Here is a 19,388-nt window from a genome sequence, read left to right as displayed (position 1 = left end):
TAAAAATGAAAACTTTGAAGTGCAGATGATCCTAATAGGATCTAACACACACACATACACACAGACTAAGTCCGATATGGCCTCTTGTGAACAGAACTGCAGTATTTACACCCCCCTCCATTGACCTCTTTAGCTACTAGTTTCAGTTTCTATCCCTTCCCAAATCCTCATCAGCTCCCTCTAAATCTCCCCTCTCCCATCCCCCATCACGCTAACTGCTCCTGTCTGCCATGCTGCTTTCATTTCCTTTTTCTTTCATTTATTAGTGTATTTGTGAGCTGTTTCACATTGAAATAAAGTCACTGATGTGCTGTTAAAGTAATGGCTTGATGTCAATCTAGAGCAGTGAGTCCCGAAGACTGGGTCACAACCCACGCATGGGTTGCAGGAGATTTTATTTGGGTCGGATTTCTTGCATAGTGCAAAAAGCAAGCAGGCCCTCCCATCACACATCACGTTACATATAAGAAAAATTATAATCATGGATTGTGGATGCTCAGATCAATCCACTCAGACAGTGATACGCAATGTTTTACTATTATATATGATATTCTTGGATTACTGTGTGTTGCACTCTACTTCTTAAGATGTTTATGGTGTGCCTTTTTAGCTTCTTTATATACTGTTTGAGAATTTAATCTTCATATTATATTGTATTATTATAATAATCATCATGTAGCACCCTGTCCTGGGAGAACTACATATTTGTTGTGCATATCAATAAAACAAAGCAGCAGAAAAACAACAAAAGAGAAGAAGCGAGTTTTGCAGCTGAGATTTAAAAAAAAAAAAAAACCCTAGAGGCCTATAGAAGGAATCTCCCCTCAATAAGCAACAAAAAGCAAACATAGATCCAGAAAGCAAACATAAAGTAAGCAACATAAATCCAGCAAAAACATCAAACATAAGTGCGTCCTCAAGGTTAATTCCAGACAGTTTGACACACAGTACTGACCACACACACACACACACACACACACACACACACACACACAGTGACATTGCAGTCATCGTACCCACTCATAAGCTCTCAAACAAAAACAACACACAGAACAATCAAACGCAGAGATAAGAGTGATGTTGTTACACTCTCTCTCTCTGTCTGTCTGTCTGTTGCTATGTCTCTCTCCCTCTCACAGTCCCAGGCAGTGTCGGTGTGACTAAGAGGTCCACAGAGGACAACACTTGCCTCGGTCCCTCCATCCATTGTTTACACACAGAGATAGAGAGGGATGAACTGTGTGTTTTGACTGCTTTACCATCTGTAGGTGCAGGTTTGGGAAGAACAGAGGAACATGATGGGAGCTCCAAGGTCTTTTTATGTTAGTTCTCGACAGGAACGGAGAGAAAATGTTGCCAAAACTATAATGCTACCTCTCAGCCAGCACGATGAAAAAACAAAGGAGGGGCGTGGCAGAAAATAAAAAGTACAGGAAGAGGAGAATTTGGAGAAAAAAAAATCTCAAGTGCATTCCAGGAATCAAGGAGACTTTGAGGAGGCACTCTCAAGAACAACAAAAAATCTAACTATGCATGAATAAGATTTCTGTTTACGTGGTGCAAGAGAAGTCGTAACTTGACCTTCGGTGCCAACAGTTATTTTGTCATCATCTCTCTGCAGGGGTGAATGGCCCTAAAAACTCTTACAGCCAGAGTCCACTTTGTGCAAAGGTTAACTGGTTTAAAAAAACCATTAGATTCCAGTCTAGAGGTCAGATGAGAGGCCCGCTAACAGAGCAATGGAGCCTGAACTACATTGACTTCCAATCTGAATCCAGTCAAAGCTCTGACTGGCAGCAGCAGCTTCAGGTCTGATGGCTGTTTATTCAATAAAACGACAGACAAAGTGGTATTAAGTCTCTTAGATTTTAAACTGCCACCAGTGTTTCAAAAGAGGATGAGGTTAGCTTCAGTCCAACTTCTTTCCCAGCTTTCCTCGTGTTATAATGATCAGTAATTCAAATTATTGTGTGTCTTATGGGAAATCACTACAAATTAGAGGAAAAAAATGAAATTAAGTTTATAACATGACTGTAAAGTTAGGTCAGAGATTTGCTCACCCTTTACCAACCACCATTGTTTTTAGGAATGTTGGCTATTTGTCATATCCAACTGGAAAGCTTTGAAACAGAAAAACGTATAGGCCAAAAAGCATTTTATGAATGCATGAATGACATGAATCTACAGGCTTCTGAAAATGTGCTAGTTTAGCATGTGACTAAAACACAACCTAAAGTGTATCAGCTCTGTAATAAGTCACATTTAAATAAGAACTAGGACATGATTTATGCCACAACTGATTTATTAGCTATATTAGCAGCTGAAATTTAGATGCATTTAGTTTGTTAGAAATAGGTTATGAAAACCAGACAGGATAGGGTTTGGTTTTTATAGTATAGTGGTTATTTATAGTTGTGCCAGCTACAACATTAAAGTGATGCTAACACATAAATGCATCTGTAGCAGTGTTTCTGTCAACAAATTTTTATGCGCATTTTGAAGATTTGCATGAGAAAAGCTTGAAGAGAACACCAAAATTCGATAAAACTTTCCAAAATGCGCATAAAAGTTTTAAGCTCACTTGAGGTGTTTAATGTCTTTTTAAAAAAAAAAGCTAGTGTGCTCAATGAGGGATGGAAACACTTTTTTTCGAATAAGTTCTGACGTAGCAAACATTTAACTGTGGGGCCAAAGTTGTCCAATGAGCAACCTCTTTTGTTTTCTCTCTTGCGCCATCTCTACTACTGTTTACTGACAGATTATTCTACAGCAATACATTACACTGCCATCTTCTGAAGAAACTACATTTATGCAGCTTTGTTTATTTGCTCTAAACCCATTGATGGTAAGGCCTAATTGCATTTTCTTTAATGCAACATTTCAGTATTTTGCTTCAAAATTCACTTCAACTTTATTGGAAACACGGCTGCTAATCCAGGAATATAATTTATATATGAAATGGTAGAGGTGTGGGAAAAAATTGATAGAGCCTAGTATCGCGATATTTGGCATGGCTATATCATATCAATTTATGGCCGGCAAGAATCGATATTTAGCGTCAGTACTTTTGCCGTTTTGAATATAAATTTCACTTTATATCACTTTCACAAGAATATACTGGAGATACTGGTATCAAGAGAATCTACAAGATCTAAGGAATCTATAGGCACCATGAGCGTCAGGATATTATGTCGGGAAGTTGACGAAATAATGCTGCAAAGTTACGATGGTTTTAGCTACATGCTAAAAACACTGGAACCCAGGTATGTGACTCCGTTCAATTTGACTGAATACTTTGTTGGTCAGTCTGTGGGCTTGACTCTCATTGTGGAGGGAAAAAAGACTGAAGTGGGATGAATAGACTGACAATGTCTCTTATTTCACAAAACAATTCTTGATCAAATTTAATTTTGTCGACACAGAATGCAGTTAAACAGTTAAATCGCAATATATTGTATTGCAACACTCATATCCCATAAAATCGTATCGTCGGGCCTCTGGTGAACCCCACATCTATGAAATGGGCCTACTTTACTACTTTTACTGTTAGTATTTTAAGTATATGTGGATGCTAATACTTTTAGCATTTTTACTTAGGTAAGATAAACACAGTACGTAAACACAGGACTTTAACTTGTAACAGTATTACTACTTTTACTGAAGTAAAATGTCTACAGTATATATGTGGCTCCTCATAATTTACTGTGATTCTGTTCCTGGATAAAATAACTGTGTTTTAATGGGCTGTCTTACTGCCTTGGTCCTGCATTGTTGTTGCGGATGTGAACGTACAGCAGCCACAGTAAGACCTCAGGAGACCAGAGGACACATCTGCCCACACGTGTCAGTATAAACACAGCTACACTTCTGCTTACTTTTGACCTGAGAAAACTGAAAAAGATCAACAGCCAACAATTCACCACACACACACACAAGCATGCTTTAGTCTTTTCCAGCTTGTTTCAGCTGTGTATTCACAGATAGCCTTGAGTCCTTTTCAAACAGCGAGGCTCACAACTTCACTCAAGGCTGACGCACACATTCAAAGAGTGTCACACACTTCAGAATCATTAACTCCCCAAAAAACACTTGTAATCACAGCTTTCCTTAACCTCGCAAAGTCATCCATCAATTTAGTCTTTTCTCTTCTCTTTTGTCAGAGTGGACTGTCAGGGCCGTTGATGAATCTGACTCATATCATCATTTTAAGAAGGCTCTACAATACATGATTGACACTGCTTCGGATTTTCAGACAGGAAAAAACAGAATAAACTGGCCACTAAATATCCTGATATTCTGAGCAGACTGGGGGAGTGAAATGACTGCAGCATCACACCTGGCTTAGTCATCTCCAACACCTCCTTTATGATAGGGAAAAGGGCAGGTATTCCTCAAAACGTTTGCTGGGTCGTTGATACAGTCAGTTTCTGATTGGCCGCATCAGGTATTTTGTATTCCAGACTTAAAACTCATAGCTAGGGATGGGTACCTTTCACATTTGAATCGATACGGTACCGATACCCGGTACCTGGGAATCGGTACCGGTACTCAACGGTACCAATTTTCGGTACTTTTGCGTAACATATTTATTTCTCAAAATATAAACTTTAAAAAATATATCAAAACAATATAAAATCCAGGATGAGCAGTGCTTTATTGTTGAGTGAACATGCATTTTGTAACATGAAGGTTGCAGTGTTATTAAAGAATGCAGAGGAGCGCTCTCAGGTGGCAAAGCACGGAGGAGAAAAAAAAAGTTGCAAGTGCACGTGTGATTTGTTGTGATGACGTCGTAGCTGTGCGGCGCAGCACCGGTCAGACAGTATTGTGGCCATAGCATGATGGAATAAACAAAGTTGAGTCGGGCTGCTCTGTGCACATATCGAGGATGACGCAGGAGTCTGAGGGATTTAATTTCAGCGAGGCAGTTTGGAGTTAAGTGGCAGGTAATATTCCTGAGTTGAAGAGCGGAGTATTAGCGGAGGACCGGAGATGCAGCAGCTAGCTGCTAGCTGCTAATGAAAAGTCTACGGATGAATGGAGAGAGCAAACGGAGTAAGGAAGGTCTAATCTGGAGGCAGACGAAGGCCAAGCCCGGGTAGAGACATTGGAGAGATAGCAGCTGGCGGCTAGAAGACCTAGAGCCGGCTGTTGGTCTCTGTTCCGCGGTGGAAGAGGGCAGCAGTTAGCGGCCGCGGTGAGCAGACAGGACCAGACGAGGAGGTAAATACATTTTAAAAAATAGTGCGATCGTCAGCACGCTTGTTAATCAAAGACGTCAAATGAAAACGGGTTGAAATCAATGATCAGTTTAAAGTTAACGCCGTTTAGGTACCGAAACATGGTACCGTTTGATTTTACATGAATCGGTACTCGGTAGTACCGACAGAATTCGGTCGGTACCTATAAAAGTACCGAATTCGGTACCCATCCCTACTCATAGCTACAACTTAATTTCAGACTGGTCTCCCCTAATAAACACCAATATAGGGTGTTTGTACATGGAACAAAAAACGACCACATTTACAGACGACTGTCCACCACTGCCGCTGTCTTGCTGATGTAGTAGTAATGACTGACGATGATGCAGAGCTTCAATGGTCGATATTACACTTGGGGCGAGGGGTCGAATAAACGGCAGACTTTCACCCAGGAGAACGGGGTTTGTGTCCCGTGTGAAAACCAAAGAAAACTTGCGCTTTTTACGTAAGTTCCGTGGCTCACGTCACCCTCGTAACTACTTCACTTCCGGCATTTATGTACATTTATTTATTGTTTAAACTGGCTTTTATAACGGCTAACCAGGACCTAAACCTAGGTCAGTGGTTTTGTAACCTAAATTCACCAAAACTGCAGCCTTTTTTACACCACAAACCATACAGTTTGCAGTGAAGTTAAATATTTTGCGGTAAAAAGTTATAGTGTTATTTTGTTCCATCTCACTAGCATAATGTTTGACTGTAGTCTGTAAGTGTGTGTGTGTGTGTGTGTGTGTGTGTGTGTGACCACATATTTGTACTACACTTGGCAGATTAACTTGAACAGCCTGTTCATCTAAATCAGACTTATGCTGCACTCCAAAGCAAAGAAAAGTGACATTTCCAGCTCTGATCCGACTGAGGTGATCCAGTCAAAAACATGGCTAAATGTGTTTATTACACTGTAGAAACCTGCTGTATGTTGGGAGCTTTAAGGAGTTTCAACATCCAGAATGAAATAAAGAAGCACTTTATTATTAGAGTGATTTCTTTCTGTAGAGAGTATGAATTCTGTTGCTGTGGTTGTAAATTTAAATGTGTTCTATGTGCAAAAGCGAAGCTAAAAATAACAGCTGACTGACTTCTCTTTTCTGGCCAATTTAATCTCCCTCTTCTTCTCTCCATGCTGTTATGAAACTGCGAGGGCAGAGTGCAAATGATTCACACACACAGGAAAAAATTCTGAAAAAGCTTCGAGGTTACAAACTGCAGTGCTGCCTTGTTGAACTGAAAACCTTTAACAGCAACAGCAAGATGACAGCCTGACACCCGGCCTGACAGTGTTTCATTTCACTTCACTGACTCAACGTTTTTATTAAGAGGACTGTTCATTTAATAAAAAACGCTGGCTTTTGGCTCAACAGGGTGTTATAGATTTTCCTGGTTGAGTGACATTAACCTGGACTGACTCCTGTGTTGAAATATCAGAAACATCATGTACGTTTTCCCCCCTGAGCCCCAGAGTTTGTGACATTGTTTTTAGACAGAAAAAAGATAAGTATTTGCTAGCCTGGGTTTGAAATGGAAGGAATCCAATCCAAAATGACAAGAGTTTGGAGTTAGTAAGGAGACCAGAACAGCAGGTTGGAACCAGGTGGGAAGAAAAACACAAATATTGACCAGAGTACAAATCAGTTCAATAAATCATGTCTCTGTCTCCACGGAGGAAAACATCCCAATAAATTCACCACTGACATCAGAGCCGAGCTTAATCCAAGTGCAGACCCTCCCTGTTTCCAGATATATGAGACCCTCATAGTTTAAAAAATGACCATCCCTCTGCACCACCCACCAGCTGGATCTCTACAGAGCTCCATAGTGTACAGTGAACACAGAAAACCTCCAGTATGTGTTGCCTCGGGGGAGTTACCACCGAGTCCACCTGGTGCGAGTCATCCTGACATTTGATTCATCATCTTAGGTTAGCATGTATCTGAAGGAAAAACACCCTCTGTACTGAAACCAGCACCACATGCTTTAATGAATCTGCAGGTTAAGGATGAGACCAGACACCCAGACCAGTTTGTTCTGCAGAACCAGAATAGCCACAGGCCTGTTTGTTTTGTTCTCATGTGGGAAGAGCATAACTGATGAATAAATGATGATCTTTAACAAATTTAGGTTGCCTGAATGCCAAAGTCCTACAGTAAAAAAACAAAAAAAACAACCATGATTAAATTTTTGAGACCATTATTGACTTGACATAGAGTATTAGTGGCCAGCTGATATCATATGATATCAAACCAGCATTTTATAATTAAAATCTCTCAAATTTGGTTATTGAAGAACTGTGATCAAAATATGTGTTAAGCTGTATTGTGTGAAATATAAACTTATCATTGCCTTCTGGTCGAAAAACCATTACATTTTTTTGATATATTTTATTGCTGTTTGGTCAGCATAAAAGCCAATATTTATACAGTGCTGTATATCTGCCTATTTAATTTATTTGTTAAGCTGTAGTGATAAAATCTCAACCCATTTGTTGGACCAATCTGCATATTTCAAGTGTCCTTTTCAGCCATATTTTGTCATTAGGAAGTTGTTTAAAGCCTTTTTGGAGTTGTGAATTGCAAAACTCACAAGCAATTAGCATTAATTTACAGCTCAAGGTGACCTCTGGTTTTAGTATGGAATACTAATAATATTGTAAAAAAAAATTCTGTGCAAGTTCTTTAACTTTTTCCTGTCAGCGGAGGAAGATATCAGAATCAGTCTTTCAGAGCGTCCCTGTGAAGCCTGAGGCGTGTCTGGTTTTTATTTGCTGGTTTCATCATCTGGACTGCAGCATAACGTCACCCTCCTCATTCCTCATCATGAAGCTGACCTCGGCCTGACACGTCGCCGTCCGGCCCGCAATCTTGCGTTTCTCTGAGACATTTTCTGAAGGTTACAACCCCATTATGGAGCTGCGGCGACTCGCCAGAAGAGAAGGACGTGAGGTAGAGGTAGATAAAATGGAGAGAACAAAACAGGACAGGAGGAAAAACAATAAAGAGTTGTCAGAGTAAAAGCTCGTCCACACATCTTGAAGTAAGTAATGTTAGAGGCTTTGTTACACAGTGGCTACTCACAGGGTTAGTTACTGAACATCTGTAGCTTGTGGACTAATGGCAGACATGTCAAAGTGGGAACATATTATCTGTATTTAAAGACGTATTTGTACCATCAGGCCCTGTCTCGTAACTGTAACTCTGCCTCTCTACTGCTCCTAAATATAAATGTGAACAGCTGGAAGAGGTGGAAAAATAGGAAGTAAATAGAGAACAACAGATTTGAGAAATAAGATAGAAAGAGGAGGAGAAAGGGAAGGGAAGAAGAGCAGGTCATCAATACAAGGGAAATTATGTTTAATTTTCTATGGGAAAAAGATAAAAGATCTCAATGAATGCCTTCTATGTCTGAACGCTAATGATGAACTTTAGAAAATGTAGCATTGATTTTTTTTTTTTGAAGTCCAACAACTGCATCAACCGTTAACATCATCAATTACTTAACTCAGTTTTTCTCAGTTTCTCAGTTTTTGATTCCTCTGTTTTTAATTGTTTTTGTAGTTTTATCTTTTTTCTGTAAAGCACTTTGCAACCTTATATATATTATTAATAGTTTAATATTAATACGTTTACAGTCATTATTACAAAAATAAATTAAGAATCAATATGATACCAATACCATTATTCACAGTATACAAAAAGTCTAAGTAAGATGTGTATATATAAAAACATTTAAGTAAATAGGATTAAATAAATGAATAAAAAGTACAACAGAAAAGCAATATCACAACAGCCATTGTATGAATTGAACCTATTGTCACGAAATCTAATTATTTAAATCAACCAACAAAAGATGACTCAATTAGCAACATGAATGATGATTTATAGCATTATAATTTTTATTAAATCAGGAATCTTTTTTTTTCATGTCAAAATAGGGAAAAATGTTGTTGTTTTTTTGTCATTTTCCTTTTTCCATATCACAGGATAATAAAATGAATACATAAATAAGTGTTTTTTTTATGTAAAGGTCTGCTCTCTAACCTATGACACACATTGGTCTTCATTTATAACTTATAATAGAGTACAGTTACAAACAGAAAAAAAAGTGTAATCGTTCAATATGCCATGAAACCTAAAAGAAGAAAAACTTAAAATAAGCACAGCCTTTAGCCAGCCTTTTCCTGACTGAACACATGTAACTGAAGATGCTATCAATGTAAAAAGACAGAAGAATAACTGCCCAGGGAGATGATATCAGAAAGCTGAAATGAAGGTAAGAACCTGCTTTGCATGTTGCTCTACTGAACCCTGCTCTATATACATCAGAGGAGAGTGCAGGCAGTGCTGAGAGCTGTCAGTGCACCGTGCAAGAAAAACATGTCTACTTAATGCACTCAATGTCATTTAATACTTTACATGGCTTTAATAGCTGCGGAAGAAATAGAGCAGAAACAAACGAAAGGGGGAAATAAAGAAAAGTTGGATGGTTCTGGCTGGAGGTCAAAGGTCAAACCTGTACGCATCTAATCAGTCTGAACACGCGAATGGTTCTGAAATAGGAAGCTGACTGGAAAATGTCTTTCCTCAGAGGATCCATTAATAATATGTGCTGTCCTTCACTGGCACCAACAAGTCTACAACAAGACAAAATAATCAATGACACTGGCTGAAAGGTTTCACTGTGCATCCAGCTGGGAAGATTTTACCGTACGACATCCAAGTACAGTATGAGACATTTTTCCTGTTTTTAATATGTGTATATTAATTTACTAAGGCGCAGAAATACAAGCTACGGCCACCTGCAACTAATAAACAATCAACATGTGACTGGTTGGGTAGCATGATTTCTCATGATTTTATACTAGCACTGAAATAGTTATTCGATCATTCAATTAGTCGATCAACAGAAAATGTACTGATGATATTCCCACAGTAATATGTATATGTTCACGATAAAATATGCCATTTGTGCTGGTATAAATTATAAAATGCAGTTGATTAATCAAAAAAAATATTCTGGAACAAATTTGTTATTGCACTTGGGGGTCTCATCAGAAAAAAAAAGACATGCTGACTTTTTAGTCTCTAATCAAGCTCCAAAAACACTTTGTACTACACTTCCAACAATGCAACTCCATAGCATCCTTTGGTAGAAACACCCATAACATTCACACTCGTGCCGCCAGTTTGTAACACAGACATTGTTATATATTTTCCAGTCTCTAAATACAACCTGATGTTGATGGGGGTTTTTTGACATTGAAGAAATATTTTCTCCCATCAAACCTCACTGTCACTGGTCAGCACTGAATTTCTTTATCTGGCTGTAGTCCCTTTCACACAGGCACTGCCAACATGAAGTTATATACACATTTAGAAATATTCAGTGTAATGTCTGATTGAGCCCATGTGTGAATCGAGTAGGTTATTGTCTGAAAGTGGGTGTGTTGATGGTGTTTCTGTCATGCAGCTGATGCAAAAAATACATTTCTGATAAGCAGAAAGGATGAAGGAGGGTCATACACATGGAAATTCCAAAGAAAATGTCTAACTGGAGAGATGACAAGATTCTGGAATTTATAGGGAGCGAAGGAATCCATGTCATGTCCTGCCTCCTGCACGCTCAACACCCCTGTGTTAATGGTGTTGATGGTGTTACACAGTGTTCGGGCATGCACCGATTACATTACCCACATTACATTACGTTCTAGTACCCATGTTCATCAAATAAAAAAAACGAATTTTTCAAGTGTGTTATCAATACTTCAATGAGTGGATGCCTTTATTATAAGTGGAAAGTGCACTCTCTCCCCAAGAATGACAATTCTGCTCTGCAAGGATGGAGCTGCTGCCAAGCCACAGCCCATAAGAAAAAAAATCCCAGGCAAGTTAATTAAAAGAAAAAGCAGGCACGGCCACAGCCACATCGACTGTTCCTGTTCCGTTTGGTTCAAACGGGGAAAGATCTGTCCAGTGTAACCAATAACAGTGGCCTTGTCATGAGTTTATTATAAAAATGTCCTCACTGTGGCATCTCCAGAGAATGCATCTGATATGTACGATCATCTGTTGTGTGCTACGTAGTAGACCCTGTTTCCATTTAGCAATAACATGTGGTCTTAGTGATCCGAACACAAGTGGACAGCTCTAAATACAGGTGAAAACACTGTCAGGACGCATTGATGACGCGTTGAGATCGGATGTCAAAAACCACATTCAGAGGTGGTTCAGGCCGCATGTGTCCATATTCAAATAGTGGTGAGAATGGCTATGTGACTTTTGTCTTGGGTGTGATTCAGCGCACAATGTCTTGAGTACATATGTGAAAACGGCTTGTGACTAGGCCAACTGTTCCTTGAAAAATTTAATCGTCCAGCACCCATCCCGCATTGAGCTGAAAAGGGACGCACTTTGTCCCGTATTACTGTGAGAGTTAAAAAATAGTCAGTAAAATGCAAAAGGAAAATGAATAACAGGGGGCTTTATATGAAAACTTACGGTAAACTATGCAGCATGCAAAAAAATATGCATCTAATTCAATTCAGGTTTGAGTCAAATTGTTAAAAACCGTTTCACTCACAAAAAAAGGGGCTAAAAAAATTCACCACGCCAGGAAGGGTGAGGGCAATCGGGTCGGCCGGCCCTACCAATGAGCTGTCCCTTATTTATTTTTCAGGGAGTTGGCAACCCTACTGGCTTCATTTTTTCTGTGGATGTTCAGCGATCCAGGTGGGTGACAAATTCAAATAATTTAAAATAACTTATCTGCATAAATGTGTTCTCCTCAGGCCTCCTGAACAGCTCCAGTGTTCGTCATCATAGATTCTTTAAGTCTCTCCAAGTGCTTTGATTATGTTGACTTATCCTCAAAGGTTTTCATTTGACATCTAGTGACTTATTTTTAATCCTTTAACCATTTCCTCCTTTGGAAGCATCTATATTCAGTACACTTTACACTCAATTGTCCAGGTTTTTCTTTTTCATTCATGACCTTTCTTTGTAAAGCCACCACCAAAGAACACCGGGAGCCCAGAGTGCCAGAGTACATGGCCTGTAGCTGTTTTTCCAAGCAGTGTTTTGTTTTTCCTTTGACCTCACACAGCTCTCGGTGCTACGTTAAATGACCGACCTTGAGCCCAGATGTCATCGTGAATAGAAAGCTTTCCCAGGGGTGAATAAAGAAAACTGCATTAATAAATGACTAGCAAGGTAGAATAATGTGAGCAAGGAGAAACACTTCATGAAATGAACAAATGCGTCAGACGTGACGGCTCTTTGTCTGAGGGCTTCAATTAATGAAACATGACTCAGAGTTCGCCGACCCTCCTGCTCGGCTCCTCTTACCGACAGTTTCTTCTTTTGTCAGGCTGGCAGAGGTGACTCGTCAGGTAATGGCTTCCTCAAACAGCTGGAGGGGTCAAGGGTCATATGACAGCAGCCCTGGGCCAATCGGCGACCGCAGAGCGCTCAGCATTCCTGAAGGTCTGCGGATTGTTTGATATTGGATAACCCTGATTCAATCGCTGCCCTTTTTTTTTTACAACGTCCCCTTCACTACTGTCTGACATTTGTGGTTCGAGAGCAGACGCTCTTTTCTTCTCCCTTCAGGCACTAGATGAAATAATGACAACTCAGTCAGTCGCATCTTATTATTCCTCTGCTGCTACCCAGCTCACATTTTGACATTGAATTCAGCAGCACTGCTGTAAAACAGATATAGATGTCCGTCACTTATGCCTGCAGTAATTTGAGGCTGAATGATGAATGAATATAACCAATAATATAATTTTTTTAGGGCAGGTTTTCAATAATGTCCAATGAACCATACCTTCATATTTTGAATATGAATAAGCACATCACCGTTGATTTTTTGAGCAAATTGGTTAATGGAAAGATGGATTTGAAGTCCCTATGCAGCCAAACTGTAGCCGTGTTTCTATCAATAAATTTCTATGCACATTTTCAAGATTTGCATGAGAAAGCTTGATAAAAACAACAAAATTCGATTAAACTTTCAAAAATGCGCATAAAAGTTTTTATGCTCGCTTGATGTGTTTTTTTTCTTGTTCGAAATATATTACAATATACAATATTATTATTAATATTAATTACGATATAACAATAATGAGCTAAATGGGAGATGCAAAAGCCGAAAAAGTTCTGACGTAGCAAACATTTAAGTCACAAGACTGATCAGCTGTTTCTGCTATGCCGGTCAAGACGAGCTGACATGAAAGAAAAATTATAAGTTGCCCAATTGAATCCAATTCCATTTTCTCTCGTAGGTGGCCAAAGTTGTCTGATGAGCAACCTCTTTCTTGTCTCTTGCACAATCTCTTCTTCTTCTACTGTTTACTGATGGATTAGCCTACAGCAGTACATTACACTGCCATCTTCCCACCAAAGTTAATGCAGCTTTTATTTATTTACTCTTAACCAGTTGATTGAAATGTCCATAATTTGCATTTTCTTTAATGCAACATTTCAAAATTTGCTACGACTTTAATGGAAAGACAACTATTGAAGGCCAAATGCTTCCTCCTGCGACTGGACCACGCCACATGAGGTTAAAAAACAGTAAGCAAGCAGCATACTTTAATTAACCAACTCCAATGCAAATCATCCAGAAGGGAACGTTTGTACCAAATCTGATAGTTGTTGATATATTTCAGTTAAAACCACAAAAATGAACCTCATCTTGGCAGTAGAGCCAGATTCAGAGGATCACCAAAGTCATTAGAATCAATCCTCTTTGGATCATGAATGTTTGTATAAAATTCCATGATAATCCATCCCATAAATGTTGAGATATTTCAGTCTGGACCAAAGTAGGGACGGAACAACACTGCCATGCGACCAGCATAATCAGAGAGTGTTTTTTAGATCTGAATAAGCTCAAACAACCTTCCTCTATCAAAGTATAAAACAAGCCTTATTTTAATAGAGTCCTTGTCAGGATCACTCTCCTCGTTATCAGTGGAGACGGAGCTTCACCTTTCTCTCTGGTTGAGGACATGGCCGACTCATCCGTCATCTGGATCCCTCCTGCTTGTTATCACTTGAGTTTCGACATCCTGCTCTCAAACGCTCATAGCTGATGGCGTATCGAGGGCCGAGCCGGTCAAGGCGTCCGCATCCACGTTGTTGGCAGACGAGGGAGAGAGCCAGACAGAGCTCCAGGTTTGAGTAACAAGCTGCAGGACGGCGGGGCGGTGGACGTGTGAGTGAGCGAGACAGAGATAAGGCCCATTCACAGGGACACCCATTATGTGAGGATGTCATGTAATTAATGAATAAACCTCAACAGCTTTGTGCTGCAGAAAAACAGTCAACCCTCCTGATTGATTCCTCTGCTCCCACAAAGACAGCAGCGGACACAATTCAAACCTTTACAAGATAGAGAAGACGCAGCAGGAAATGTAGATGAAGAGGAACATGTGGAAGATGTGAAAGAAAAAATAAGTACATGCAATTACGTCTGACACTAACAAGGCATTGAATTTAAAAGTAATAATTGTTTTGTCTCAAAATAAAGAGGTTCTGTCTGATCTTATTTCATTTCAGGCCAGCAATTAGACTAATAAGCAATTATTTCCATTGCTTATTAGTCTGCAGATTATTTTCGATCATTAAAAACAGTTGCAATTTTTCACCTACTAACTCGACTAACATTTCAGATATAAAGCTCTGACCTATTTAAATCAAAAACAAATCAAAGGCCATGGGACCGCACTAGGGCTCCACAGAAAAAGTTGTATTAAAATCACAATATGAACTAGTGTAATATGCACATTGCAGAAAAGCTAAATATTTGTAAAAGGCAAAATGTGTCAAAATACAATTTTGAATGAATTTTCGTGGTGCTGCAGAAATGTCTTGTATACTACAGATTTATCCTCACAAAAAGGATCATTTTAATATAAGTTTCAATAAAAATGACAATAATAAAACTATCATTCACTCCAATATCATGAATCATTTTGCAAATGCAATATCAGTCTAATTATTCACAGTCAGATATTATTTCCAATTTGAGCAGCCTAGACTACTTCTGCACTTATCTAGCATTAACAGCACTTAGATGGATAGATGGGCATATCATTATTAGGACACAGGGGGGTGGAGGGTGTTAGGAAGGGGTGTCCCGTGTTGTTTGGGGTCAGTGGTATTTGGAAGTCTCTGCCTTTGTTCAAACCTCATCAAGTGTGAAAAACGGGGCCAGGCCTGAGGCCCACTGCATCATCTCTCTGCTCCAGCAGATCATCCGACAGAATAAGCAAACATTTGAAAGGAAAAACATTAACCTTTGGGTTGATTGTTGGCAGCTGTCACTCACATTAGCAGGTCGTGGTGACGGATTGAAACAGGGTTACGATGGCAGAGTTTAAGGAAGCCCAAAGAGTCAGAGGTTGAAAGCAAGGCATGAAACAAAACGGGGGCTGGTATACATGCGGCAAGGCTGATGAGGGAAAGAGGAAACAGGTGAGAGAGTAGGCCAGAAATGTCAGGTGATTGCAGGGCAGTGGAAAAGGCATAATTTCCTGTCTGCATCAACAACTTAACAGGCAGTTAACAATGACGTGTTTGCGTGTAGAGTTATAACACAAACATGCTCAGAAAGAGACAGAAACTAGTCCAGGACTTGGTACAGACATTGGACTTATTTCATTAAATACAAAAAAAGGGGTTTTGTAAAGAAAACCGTTTATATTTCTTCAGTATATAGAGGTATCACAAAAATGTTTCATATATGTACTAACACTATGTACATAATATATAACACAGATTCATATAAAACTCAGATTCACCAACCAGCTCAGATTTTGGGATTTTTTGCACTGTAATATAGCCATTTATCTCTTTATTTATAGAGTTGCGACTTAAGACTTTTTTCCACATTGATAATTCTGCCAATGCAATTATTAAGTATCTAGACCGGAACATCAGAGCTGTGTCCAAACCAGAATCAAAAAAGAGGAACCCAAAACCAAAACCTCCCCCAAAACCACCACGGCTACAATCTGAAAGCAGAACCACTACGTGTGTTTTCAAGTCAATTTGACCTCATTCAGACTAATGACCGGCAACAGATGGCACAGGTTCGCATTTCATATAAGATGGTGACTAGAGAGTGTTTGGCTCCTAACAAATCAAAACAGGATCTGTAACCTGACCTGAAACCGGCAAAACCTCCAGTGATTTGGAAATAAGTGGTCACTCATCAATCACATGTCCTGTACATGCTGTAAAGTCAATAACTCCACTTAAACCCAATGCATCCATCTCTTTTCATTAAATGAGAGATGAAATTGTGAAAACAATGTTACAATGTCAAAGGGAACCTACAGAGAATTATCAGCTACATTTGTAGCTCCACATGGTTTTAAGGAGCTTTAAAGTGAGCTTCAGCTCATTGCTTATCTGTCCAGCCCCCAACTTCACTGTTCTGGTTCACCAGTAATGCTCTCATAGCGTTGTTTTCAGAGAAAAAACTGTAAAAAGCCACAGCACACGACCTGCTCAGCAGCAAACAGCAGACAGACACTGTTAGAGATTAGCTGGTAGGAGTTGGTAGAGACAAAAAAGCGCTAAGAGTAAATATTGGATTGATGTTGATCAGGTCGATACAAATACAACTCCAATTGAATGATTATAGTGCTACTGGATGTATAAACAGTGTAACAGCTCTGAAACTGAGACTGAAAACCACCACACAACGACCATGGTCGAGTATGCAACTTTGCTAACAAGTTGCTTACTGGTATAGTTTTCATCATACCATCTTAAAAACGAGACATTTGTCAATGTTGTGTTCACAACTTCAGCTGCAGCTCCCAAATTGCCAAAATCAAGAAAATGTATTAAAAGTTATTATTTTTGTTTTAAAGACATTGGGCAATCCCATATACTGTATAACAACTGGACGGCACAACTCCACTTCCTCACACTTTACAACAGTGAAGCCAAAATATCCCAGATATGGCCGCTGCCATCTTGAACTGGTGACATCATTTGGAGCCAGATTATGCACGGTAGTGAGCCACGGTATTGAGTTCTCACCTAAAACAACTGCTGACCCAATCAGAGATCAATGCTAGCTGCCCATCATGATGGTACACCACCTTTCTATAGCATCAAATAACTAATTCAACAAAACTTGTTGAAAAAAATGTACACTTGAACATACACCAGCGTGTTAAGAACTACCTTAAATGACAGAAACCATCTTTGGGTTCATGACCTATACTGCAGCCTGCCACCAGGGGGTAAGTGAGATGTTTTCACTTCCCTAACAGGATGCTATCAGGCTCTTCATCTTTATATACAATCTATGGGTAATACAGGAAGACTGGCATACTGTGTAACCAGCTGTATCTGTACCAGTGCAGAATGACATCAGACACCGGACACCACAACTCCAGAATACTAAGAAATAAAGAGAGCTTTCCCTGGTGGAATTAGGCTCAATCAGCATTGTGTGAACTCATTTGACAAGGCCTTGAATATAACAAATGTTTATTTAATTGTAAAACTCCTGTAGTCCAGCTTTACTCTGCTACAGTAGTGGCTGCTGGCTTATCATGATCAAGGACAACAGGTTACAGTTTAACTCCAAACCTACAGTGCTGCTCAAAGTCAAATATTACCTCCTCTAATGGCTTTTACCTGCTTCATTAACTCTTAAAAATTGCCACAGGAGGGACATAATGGCACCAAAACCAAACCATGTTAATAGTCCTATAAAATCCCTACAGGTAATGGCACTCTTTTTCCTTTAGCATCACTTAATGTACCTATAACATTCCTATTGTGGGTTCACATGCTGGTGGGAAAGTCCAACATCTGTGCTAAACATCACTGCATTTGGGTGCTGTTGTGTCGGAAATGATAAACCTGGTGGTCCAGAATTGATTATTTACTAAATATTAACTACTTATTCTACATGTGCCTAATGCTTTTATCAGCAACCAAGCAATCCACTGAAAATAGCTGGATTCCCATATTAGGAAACAATTTTCTTTTCCAGCTTTATTATCCAACTTTGTCTGACATCAACATAAAATCCCCACATGTGTAAGCAAAAGCACCATATTTGTTGGCCTTTCCAAATTCTTGTTTCATGAGGAACTATGGCATCCTGATACTCTGTGGTTTGAGCACAGTGATTTCACTTTCACATCCAATATTTCAGCAGGTTTTTTATTGCCACCTCTAGCACTATTTTTCGAGCGAGGAAAGGCCACAAAGGGTGATGATGGAAGCTCCCCTCCCCTCTTTCCCCCTCCCACCCGCCGGCCTCGCCCCTCGTTTGGGGATGCAGGGGCTCATCAGTATCTCTGGACCAGGCACGTTCACCCCGGCTGCACACACACACACACACACACGCACACACACACACACACACACACACAACTGCATAGCTTTGAATAAAAGGCTGAAATTGCTTCCAGCTGGCTGTGAGTAAACCTGGTCCCGACTGAGAGGAGAAACTGAGAGGAAACAAAGCGGTCCACTTGCACAATTATTTGTCCAGTGCGCACCAATGTGCACAGCAGCGCACATGCCCCGACTCTGCAGTGCAGTTCAGTTCAGGCTCGGAAAACCTGCTGCTCTGTGATTTACAGCCCGAACACAAAACTCTCACTTTCACCGCTTGAAAGCTTCCTTCAAAGCTTAATGCGCTTAATCACGAAAAGAAGATAAACTGTCTTGACGGTGCGTGAAGCAGTGGTGAATCTGCCCGGCCTGTATGTGTAGTTTTCACCACTATGGGGTATGATGATGGTGATGATGCTGCACGGTGCGCCCCTGTCCTGTCCTGCCCTGCGCATCCTCAGCGTGCACCAACCCGGACAACAAAACCCCCGAGGGAAGCCCGGAGAGCAGCAACGCATCGAAACCAGGAGAAAGAAGCGATAAAGAGAGAGAAAGAGAAGGGGGAGAAAAGAAGGGGTGGCTGGCCGGCAAGCAGGACTCACCAGTCGGTGTCCGAGGTCTCGTCAATGACGTCCTGGTAGGCGGTCAGCAGGGCCAGTCTGTTCTTGCCGAGATTCACAGCCATGTTTCTGTCCCTGCAAGCATCCAGACCGCTGCTGATGGAGAGAGACACGGAATGAGACTACGGGGAGGACAG

The 19,388-nt window shown here is 40.1% G+C and overlaps 1 protein-coding gene across 4 annotated transcripts in view; it reads right to left on the bottom strand.

Moving 5' to 3' along the window:
- The window catches only part of dbn1 (drebrin 1), a 118,495-nt gene extending 99,107 nt beyond the window's left edge, over window positions 1–19,388 (bottom strand). For all 4 annotated transcript variants that reach the window (XM_059352454.1, XM_059352456.1, XM_059352455.1 and 1 more), the window contains exon 1: window positions 19,234–19,388. In XM_059352454.1, the coding sequence (XP_059208437.1) occupies window positions 19,234–19,316 (83 nt within the window). In that variant the 5' untranslated portion in view covers window positions 19,317–19,388. The remainder of the gene's footprint in view (window positions 1–19,233) is intronic.

This window comes from Centropristis striata, chromosome 15 (assembly GCF_030273125.1).
Source record: "Centropristis striata isolate RG_2023a ecotype Rhode Island chromosome 15, C.striata_1.0, whole genome shotgun sequence".
Taxonomy (NCBI): Eukaryota; Metazoa; Chordata; class Actinopteri; order Perciformes; family Serranidae; genus Centropristis; species Centropristis striata.
This window is presented reverse-complemented; position numbering and strand designations above follow the sequence as displayed.